Genomic DNA, 10,607 nt, shown 5'->3' on the forward strand with positions numbered 1-10,607 from the left:
AGCTGACCTGGCTTGTTCACAAAATAACGCACCAACTATACATAAAAATTCATATCTCATGATAGAGACCTTTTATTTCGATGTTATTGGTTTCACCTGGCTGTTGTAGAGATCCTCTATCATCTCCATCGGTCAAACCATTAATCCTCATCACAGTTTCACACCCACATGCTTGGGTGCACAGGCCACAGGGTTGGGTTGTTAGCCCACAAGTCACTTTTGTGTGCCAATTCCTCCAAAACCCACTAGCCGAGGGTTTCGAGTATGTCCCAAGCTACAAATCTTAACACAAAATAAGTCTAATTAGACTCCCTTCGAGGATTGTTGGATTCACTTTCCTATAACTAGCATGACTTTGATAAGTGTTAAGTCCTCGTAGAAAGAGGTGGGATAGTGAAGGAATTTATTGAGCATGTTCTATGGCTTTGATTATTGTTGGTTTCTTGCCAAATGAGCTAAGTTTTTAATTTATTATTTAGTTGTATTTTATTTAACTTAACCCAAGAAAAATCGAATCTTGTATCTCAAGATTTACATAGTACTTCATAACACCACGATTGCCAATTAGCTCAAATTATAAATCTTAAAAAAATATACCAATTTTATCTATAAAAAAATAATATAATATACCTTATTGTTAAAAATTATCTCAAAACTACACAACTATAAATACACCCTTATCCATAAATTAAAAGTACTCTACTTCTAGGCCCTTTCCATAATTAATATTTCAAACCACACAACAAAGAGTGTAATTAAATTACTTTGCATCTACCGAAAATAAATCCATATTCAACATTAAGATGTGAATTATCTCATTGTGAGAACTCTTACTCCAGATTAAATGAATGTATGCTAGTTATTTTAATACTCATGATATTCGACCTTGTAAATTATGCTAGTTATTTTAATGCTCGCGATATTCGACCTTGTAAATGGCAGACCAGTGTTTGACTGTAATTTGAATTGTGTGCTTGTCATATTTCGTTGAGAGTATATAGGTGCTATGTTTGTGCTACTCATAATGCAAATCTACGATTTCGAACAACAATGGAGTTTTGTGGAATTACCACACCTGAGAATAACCTTAGGCTGAGGAGCTGCGTATTCTCCTTTCTGTGGTTCTGTGGCCTTGGAGTCGCGGTTCCTGAACGCTGCCACCAAGACCTGATTTTCACATCACACAGATCATGTCACTATATATATTTGTCAATTTTATTCTTATTTTAATTACTCGATTGCAGGAAATATTTTAAATTTTGAAAGTTATATTATTAAGATTGTAGAATTAGGAAATATCCTAGAATCTTACTAACAGCAGCCAGATCTGTTTGACTTGGTTGTTGTATGTTGGATTTTTAAATATTTTTAAAATATAATTAGCGCCAGAGATCTTGGAATTTTGGAATTTTATGGACAGCAGCGAGGTTTGTTTGACCTAATTGTTAGGGTTAAAATTTCTTAAATATTCCCCAAATCTAATAACTTCAAGATATTCTGACAATAACTAGATCGATCATTTAACTTTTCTAACATCAAACTCCAAAATATTCTATCATTAAAATAAAAATATCTATTTACAATTAAGAATTTACGTACCTTAAGTATACGAGTCAATGGGCTGCCCCTGGGTACCTTATTTCTGTAGAGAGACTTACCAGAAATGAAAGTAACACAGGCCACCAGCATTACTATCGCAGAAATGCCAAAGCCCCAGTACCTGCCGACGTTGTCCTGTACCCACACTACAAGCGTGAGGGCAATAAGAGAACCCAAGCATCCTACAAAATAAGCCCAGTTGAACAAATTGGACAATTTTTTCTTCTGCTCCGGGATTCGTTGATCAAACTGGTCCGCTCCATGAGCCAGCAAATTGGACTTCATAAACCCGCTTCCCAGAGCTATAATGTACAGAACCAAAAGGAGCAGGGCTTTCTGTCTACCACTTGCCTTCTGGCATTGGTTACTCAGGGAATTCTCTCTAGAGCACTTGGGTGGCTTTAGGGAAGGGAAATATGCCTGGCCTGTGAGCAATATATATCCCTAGAGCCCCACATACAATAAAACAACATTGAGTTACTAAATTATAGAGAACACACACACAACAAAATAACATTGAGTTACTAGTTGTAAGTTTAATTACATTTCAACATCTGTAGAAAGCAAAAAATGAACCATTAAATTGTGAAGAGGGCTAAAGAAATGAACCATTAATTCTACAGTTGAGAAGATAGCCATGGTGGTAAAACGATTAAGAAAGGAATCGGACACAAAACCCCCAGGGAGAGCAAGCAGATAGGCTGTTCCAGCGTAACTTGTGACCATATTAGCTGATTCTGCAACTGAGAAATGCATATCTTTATAAAGATATCTTATCAGATTGTTCTGCACCGCCGTCATGGCCATAACGTCGAGCGCCTGCACCACTTTACAAAGTGCACTCGATTTCATTAGGGTATTTAAGGATTAATCAACCCTTAGAGATATTATTTTTGGGATTAATGGTATAGAGTAAGTTATTAAATATAATCATATTTATGAGTAATAGTTTGAATGAATTGTTGTGAGTATTATTTTTAATTGATCACTCTGAGCATCTTGCAAGTAACTAGTATTATTTTCAACTGAGATTGTAATTATTACTCGAAAACAATGAATGTTACGTGGACTATTCAAAATCATAAAAAATTTAATTAATTAAAAATAGTAATCATAAATATAAATATGATACAATTTAATAAATTTAAATTTAGAAAATAAAATTTAAAATACTAAAATTTAAAATACTAAATTAAAATAATATCTAATATACTGCACTGCTAAAATCTATATTTAATAAAAACTACCACTACCCACTAAGGCAACACAAAACATATTCATCTTAACCCATTTATTGAATTCGACTAGGTACAGAAAGGATGAATTCATGCATACCCAGGATAAAAGCAGCAGCCTTCAGGCCACCGGACTTGTTTGAATCACAAGGCTTCCCTCGACAGTCCACGAAATCCGGATCTTCTATTTCTGCACTTCTCTGCAAACTGCCATCGATTTGTATAGCTGTAGTTATCTCCATTGAAGAACTTCTGTGCTTTCCCTGGACTTCCAGCCCGATAAAGTGAGACTCCACAAGTTCTCTACACATTTCAAATTTAAGCAAGCAATAACTCCACAATCAACTACCAGAATCTCACTTTCAGCCGGCAGGATATTTTGGAATTTTATTCGATGTTAGTAAGCAACTGTTACTGAAATTAAACTCTATACTGTTAATTAACTGCTATGTCAATGATTTCAGTGTAGATGAATTAGTTATTTTTGTGAAAATGAAATGTTATGTATAGAGTAGAAGTTCAAATTTTCTAATCTATTTGTGGAGAGTTTGTTATAGATTTTTTTGTTTTTTAATTGCTAATCATTATAAAATGAAAATTAAGTGTATTGGTATCACTATGAAGTGAAAAATAAATAACAAGAAGTTATGCATTCAAATCTCCCAAATAACCATGTCTGAAAAAACATAAATAAATACCTAAAAATTATAATAATAGTGGACTAGAAAACCCTATTTCAAACAAATAAAAGAATAAAAAAATTACCCATTCCTTTAATTCAAAAACCAAACAACTACGATATTCGATAGTTGATGATATGGCAAGGAATTACAGATGGCAGAGATGGAAATACATGGAGATTCTTCACCATGCATATAGATGTGATTCCTCTTATTCCAAGGTTCATTTCTCATCAACCTTCCATTTTCTCCACATGGACCTACATCTTTTAGATAGATATTGTTTTTGCTTTATCAAGTCCATTATCACACAAGAGAGGGTCACTTTTTTTCCCACTATATTAAATAAAGATTATTAGTACAACTAATCTTCAAGTGCATCGATGCTCTTGCTTTTTCCCTTGGTAATGATGCAATTTGTTGATTTTATTGGTTTATACACCAGATTTGATGCAAATCCGGGAACAAAAGCAAGATTTTGGTGGACACTTAAGATATAATAACTTTAGTTGGACCACACAATATGACAAAGAGAAAGGAATAATTACACACTAACGCAAGAATAACTTATTAAAGTTGACTGACCACAAAAGCAGGCTTAATGATTGGACACTAACATATAATAATTTTAGTGGTATCACTGCTATCTGAGATATTAATATAGGAATTTCCATATTAAAGTTGAATGATTACATTTTTTAAATTACTAAACTAATACAACTTTATACATTGTTATAGCATTAATATCTTGAAAATTTCAATATTTGAATAGTTTATTTAAAATAAAAATAATTGATATATTATTTATTTTAATTATATTTTTATATTTGAATAGTTATTTAAAATAAAATAATTGATATATTATTTACATTAATTATATATTTTAGTATTTATATGGAAAGTTTAGCCCAGAAAAAGTTTAAATATAAAATTGTTTTTTTCAATCTTATGAGATGTATTACATTATTAAAAAAGAAAAAAAAACTTTATCTGTTCAAAGGATTTATATCTTTTTCTGGATGGAGATACTATTTTACTTTCTATAAATAAAATATTCAAAAGAGTAAGCTTTAATCATAGATAAGAGATACTTTAGACATGAACATGTCTTGCTCCCACCATTAATTCATGAAACTGAAGGTGGTACCACACACACTCATGACAATTCTAATTTTGAATAAACCATCAACTTCTGTAGGTATCTCTCTATACACATGCTAAAGAGAAAGATGATTAAAAAACACTCTCAATTGTGTGACCTCATTCAAGATAGAGTTTAGGACCCTCTCCACATATAGCATGATCCCCTTGTGAGTCCCCATAAAAAAAAAATGACCCATGGACAACTTTTATAAATTTGTTCGTAAACCACTACATTAACTGTGTTTGGTTAGAAACTCTAAAAAGTGATAAAGAATTTTTTAGATAAAGAATTCATTGATTTGTTTTAAGGTGACTTATGTTTGGTGTGAAAAATATATCAAAATTGAGATATTATCTATTTATTTATATTTTAATATAAAAATGATTTTTATCTTTCATCTTTTTTCCAAAGATAATAACTTTTATGCCAAAGAGGTTTTAGGATTTTTTTTAACTCTATGTTTCATATTTTCTATCCTTTTAATAGTAATGTTGATTTTACTTTTTAAGGTAGCTATATTAAAAATGTAATATTGTATTTTAAATTGGGGTTAATGAGCTCTACACTAATTTTATCTTATTCTATATTTTACCACTATATTGTTTTCAGTGAACCAGTATTTTATAGAGTAGCCTCTTCTATTTTAGAATACTTTAACCAAGGATCAACATTTTTATTACATCCGTTGTTAAGGAACATGTGTGTTCAAATAAAGGTTGAAGCAATGAGAGACATCCTCTTCTCTTTCATGGTGGTTATTTTGTGATTATAAATTAGGTACGTAGTCATAGTCATAATCTCAATTGGTGAAAGACCACTTTCCAAGATAGGGATTGAATAGGATGTATTTTTATCAATTTTAAGACTATAAATCATATAAAAAGAATAAATGTACACAACTTCCTTGAAAATTTTCTAGAGGTTCTATAATCCTAACCTTTACATCCATAAAAGATAATATCAATAATGAGGGTCCTTCCATCCTCCACTAATGCTTTTCTCAATACTATAGTTTGATTTAGACTTGCAATGAAGGTCAACTCCAAGATAGCTATAGGATTTAACCTCCTTAAATTATGATCGTCATACACAAGATATCATTATGTTCTCTTTTTGGATTTGGTTGTCATGCTTACTAACCTAGGCATGCTTCAATGAAAATATTCGAGTGTGAAACTATAGGGATTCCTCCCATTTGAGAGTGATATTATAAATGTAAATAAGAAGCATGATGACTATTCTAGGCGGGACCTTAAACTTGTTGATGTAAATGTCGAAAAGCGTAGGCATAAGGGACAAATTTCCTTAACCATTATATTAAAATTGTTTTTTTGTAAATATCACTCATTGTTATTAACACTGTAATAACTTTCTCATGTAACCTCATCACAACAACTTTCAAATCGAAAGAAACCTTTAATTATTCTAATACTTTTCAAAGGATATTTTTAGGAACTGCATCAAAAGATTTCGTAAATATGAAAAAGCACACATGAGATTGATTATATTTTATATACTTTCTATTTTGATAATCCTAAGAGTGACTAAGAAGTTCATGGCTAAATGATAACTTCTAAAACAAACTTGTACTTTATCCCATATACCCTAACTTTCTAACCATGTGTGAATCCTATTTTTTGGAATATTCCATGTAACTTAGATAAAAGAGGGATAGTAATAATGGTCCTTTAATTTCAGGGCTTCTTTATGTCCTTTTTTTTAGAGATTTAAATTATGAGGTTTGAGCTTAGGGTTTAGGAAATCCATAATTGATTGTTTTATTGAAGTGATTATGAATGTGAAGGACTAGAATAGAGCATATATTTTTTAGCATTTTGACTTGATAATATTTGATGTCTATAGGTTTCAAACTCAATGTCTTCCAAACTAAAAAATTTCTTCTTTGTAATAAGAGTTTGAATTTTCTCCTAAATATTGGGGAATTCATAAAGCTCTTCCTTTTATAGATCCCAATCTCTCAAGGAAATTACATTATTTTCTTTTGTTTATGAGTTAGAATTTCTTAGATCAATTTTAGAGAGGTGTACAAGTTTCTCTCTCTTTCTATTTATATAATATCTATCTATTCTTTTAATTCATGTTTTGAAACTATTTATCTTGTTAAATTTTGGGGACTTGTTAGAAGCTACAATCCTTGACATAAAAGTGGTTGGCTATGCAATTTTCATTTTTATACAAGGCTTCTAGAGAGTACTTCTTGATATAATTTTTAAGTATTGTTCCAAAGTGGTGATACAAGTATTCAATATTGTTGGCACTTATAGCGAGACTTAATCCATTTTTTAAAATCTTTTCATAAAAACATTATAGTTTTTGTTGAATATAAAGTTAACTTTCTTCTATGGTGTTTTTATATATGACAAGATTTAGAGTTAAAATTAAGTTTTTTCCAGCTATGATCCAAGTTAAGCTTATGCTTAATTAAGATGCCAAAATTAACAATTTGGTTATATACAAGGATAATAGATCTAATATAAGCTAAAGCACTACTACGGAGCCCATGAATGCAACTCATATGGTTTGAATTTCATGAGATCATTAAGGCATAGAAAATTGTTAGGTCTTGAAAATTACAAAGCTTGATTAGGTTTGGAAAAAACAAAATTTGGCTTGAATTTTTAGAGATTATTTTTTTGATCAAAAAGATAATTCTAGGTCTTAATCTAGCAATAGAGGTTAAGAAGTTACTTGGAAATATAGATTGAATGTATAACTTAACCGATACCAAGAAACAATTTTATTTCATTTATTCAATTTCAAATATCATGTTTCAATTGATTTCATAGATAGTTTCTTCTAAAATGCTTTTATAATAATAAGTAGGATTTATAAAATTATTTTATTACTAATATCTAAAATTTCCATCCACATATAATCGTCTAAATGTTTTTTCTTGTGAATTATAATATAAGGAGAGAGTTTATACCTTATCTACATATTAATCACAAGTCAAATTATATATGCTAGGGACCATAAATTCATCATGTTTCCCTATCTTAAAATGAGATAATATCAATCACTAGGAATCCATCTTAGCTTAATACCTTTACTCTATAGAAAGCCATAATAGGTGGATTTTATTTTTTTCAAGATTATACTTCTCGAGGGAATTATGGGTCAAAGAATTATAACAATATTGTTAAATTTCTCAACTTGACTTTAATTTATCATTAAAGGATGTGTTTCTCTAATAATAATACCTTGTTAAAGTTAAGTGACTACAAAAGTAGGATTATTGATTGGAAACTAACATATAATAATTTTAATTTGATACTCTAATCTATTTTAATCTATTAAAGTTTAAATATTAAATTTAAAAAAATAAGAAGAAACATTTATATTTTGCTATAAAATTAATATAATTTTTGAAAATCTTAAAAAACTATAAATATTTAAATAGTTTATTAAAATAAAATAAATAATAATGATGTTTTTTTTTTTCAAGAAAAACATTATAATACTATTACTTATTTGAAAAAATTACAAAATTACATTTTTCACATATTTTTAAAAAAATTTCCACACTGAACTCAAACTTACTAAAAATTAACAAAATAATCTAGATATGAAACTGCTCTTTCCCAACTTCATTAAATCCATTCTGTTAAAGAAAAAATCCAACCTATCCATTCAAATCTGCTCAAAATATATTTTTTCATCGTTAAAAATTTGACTTTACTTTCTATAAATAAAATATTCAACATTGTTAAAGATTCAACTGTAATCACATATAAGAAATACCTCATACTAGAGCATATCTTGCTCCCACCACTAATTCATGAAAAAAATGTGAGAATATTATGAAATGTCCATGTTCTTATTCTTGATAATGATCTAATTGTAATCACATATAATAAATACCTCATGCTAGAGCATATCTTGCTCCCACCACTAATTCATGAAAAAAATGTGAGAATATTATGAAATGTCCATGTTCTTATTCTTGATAATGATCTAGGTACAACACTGTATCCAAATTTTAATTTTAATTTTGGATAAAGAATTAGCGTCCTTATGTCTCTCCCTATATGCATACACTCTAGAATCTTTGATCTATTCTAAAAAAAAAAAGTGTTTAATTAAAAACACATTTTGGTATCTTTGTTCATGTTTTACTTATTTGATGATAACATGTGAATTGTTAATTCTTTTTTCATTTGCTAATAACGATATTAGATTTAATGCCATCTTTCCTATATAATTATTTGATCCCTTATCAAATATTGCCTTCGACTTAATGAAATGATTATATACAAAGAATAAGATATTTCTCCCTCTAATATATCATTATTATGATATCTTCCTCATTAAAAAAAAAATCCGAAGAAAAACACTTATCATTTTTTCTTAACACTCATGCACATAGGTTTTAGGATTTTGTGAACACTAAGTCTCACATTTTTTTAGCAATGCTGATTTTATTTTTCAAAGCAGTTGTAACATAAATATAATATTGCATTTTATATTGAGGATAATGAACACTTTATATACAATTTGAGTGGGACTAATGGTTACGAGTATGTGTTTTTCTTTGCAAATCATAATTTCAAATTCATAGAGGGTTAGAGTATATATACCTTTGTAGAGTATAATAGTCATATTGTTGCACCGATATGAGTCTTTTGTCCCATAAAAAAGAGGTTTCATATACTAATTTAGTGTCTAGCTTGGCCATGACCTTAAAATTGAATTATTAGTGATATTTATTATTTAATACATTAAGTTTCTCTTATCCTATATTTTCTCATTGCACTATAGTTTATCTTTAAATTTAGACTTGAGAGTATTTTAAATGGTTCCAATATTTTGTAAAGTGACGTCTTTTATTCTAAAATAATTTAAACATGAATAACCTCTGTATGTCATCCACTGTTAGGACACATATGTGTTTGACTAAATATTGAAGCAATCATAGGAATCCTCTTGTCTTTCATGGTAGTTAACTTATCCTTAGAAATTATATTCTTGATCATTGCTATAATCTTAATTGATGAAAGACCACTTTCCAAGACAATGAGTGAATTGGCATATCAATTATAAAATTCTTTGTATGTACACAATTTCCTCCAAGATTTAATAGAGATATTATAACCCTAAAATTCACATATGTAATAGATGACATCAATAATGAGGGTATGATAGCATCAACCATGGTTCTCTCATGAAATGCAATGTGAATATTTTTTTACAAAATAAAATTGGGGTAAGTCAAGGGACATTGATTCTAGAGGCTAGGGAGATTACTTACATGGGATATTCAAGGTTTCCTTGTTGTAGGACATTTGAACTATTTTGGTAGTCATTAAAGTCTGGTTGTTGAGTCTTAAATGGTTTAGTCCTTGAATTAAATTGGACTGAAAAAGAAAGATGAAGTCCATGCTACTTTGACAAAACTTACAAGGTAGCAAGGACGCGATTCATGAAATTGGACTGTGTTGGAAGCAAGGACAGTGGAAGTCAATCATGTGCAGGAGAGAAAGGATTACGACAAGAGTAGAGTTTTGTTCATCATTCAGCAACAGGTAGAAGAGCAAGAGAGAGGGAGTTTTGTCAAAGAAAAAGAAGGAAATATAGAGATATCAATTTTCAGTTGGTAAGGTTGGTAGGAAGAAGATATTTCCTAGGTGAGGAACAATGATCTCTTGATTCCCTGTATAGCCAAAGGGTGGATATGGTCTTTCCCTAGAGACCTTTGATGGCTAGGGTGGAGGGTTGTTCCTTGGAATCTTGAAAGAAGGATTTCTAAATCCTTCTTACTATGTGGTTTTTACAATGGGTTCTGGAATTCCCTGAGGTTGGTGGAACCACTGCGTTATTGTTTAAAGGGTGGATACCTTCTTGTTTGGACTCCCTTGGCATTCTTGGGTGGAGAGAAAGTCTCTAAATTTATTTTTTTATTAGTTAGTCATCATTACATAGCTGGAGGGT

At 30.0% G+C, this 10,607-nt stretch overlaps 1 protein-coding gene across 1 annotated transcript; it reads right to left on the minus strand.

Annotated features, from left to right (window-relative positions):
• Positions 1-893: 893 nt before the first annotated feature.
• On the minus strand, positions 894-3,179 carry LOC149206637 (protein NRT1/ PTR FAMILY 4.3-like). The gene is made up of 4 exons (XM_089393757.1): positions 2,935-3,179; positions 2,209-2,426; positions 1,600-2,043; positions 894-1,167 (listed from the first exon to the last, which is right to left on the minus strand). Exons 1-4 carry the CDS (start codon positions 3,143-3,145, stop codon positions 1,033-1,035), a joined length of 1,008 nt encoding a protein of 335 aa, XP_089249883.1. The 5' UTR covers positions 3,146-3,179; the 3' UTR covers positions 894-1,032.
• Between the last annotated feature and the right edge of the window lie 7,428 nt (positions 3,180-10,607).

Source organism: Pinus tabuliformis, chromosome 1_2 (genome assembly GCF_031772625.1).
Source record: "Pinus tabuliformis cultivar Carrire ecotype Pingquan chromosome 1_2, CPIR1, whole genome shotgun sequence".
Lineage (NCBI taxonomy): Eukaryota > Viridiplantae > Streptophyta > Pinopsida > Pinales > Pinaceae > Pinus > Pinus tabuliformis.

What these genes read in the sequence shown, in the direction of transcription:
- LOC149206637 (XM_089393757.1), bottom strand. Translation starts at nt 3,145, where the DNA reads ATGTGTAGAGAACTTGTGGAGTCTCACTTTATCGGGCTGGAAGTCCAG. An exon ending in TCTCAACTGTAGAATTAATG is followed by an intron (nt 2,044 to 2,208) that starts GTTCATTTCTTT and finishes GTGGGGCTCTAG; the next exon opens with GGATATATATTGCTCACAGG. An exon ending in CATTGACTCGTATACTTAAG is followed by an intron (nt 1,168 to 1,599) that starts GTACGTAAATTC and finishes TGTGAAAATCAG; the next exon opens with GTCTTGGTGGCAGCGTTCAG.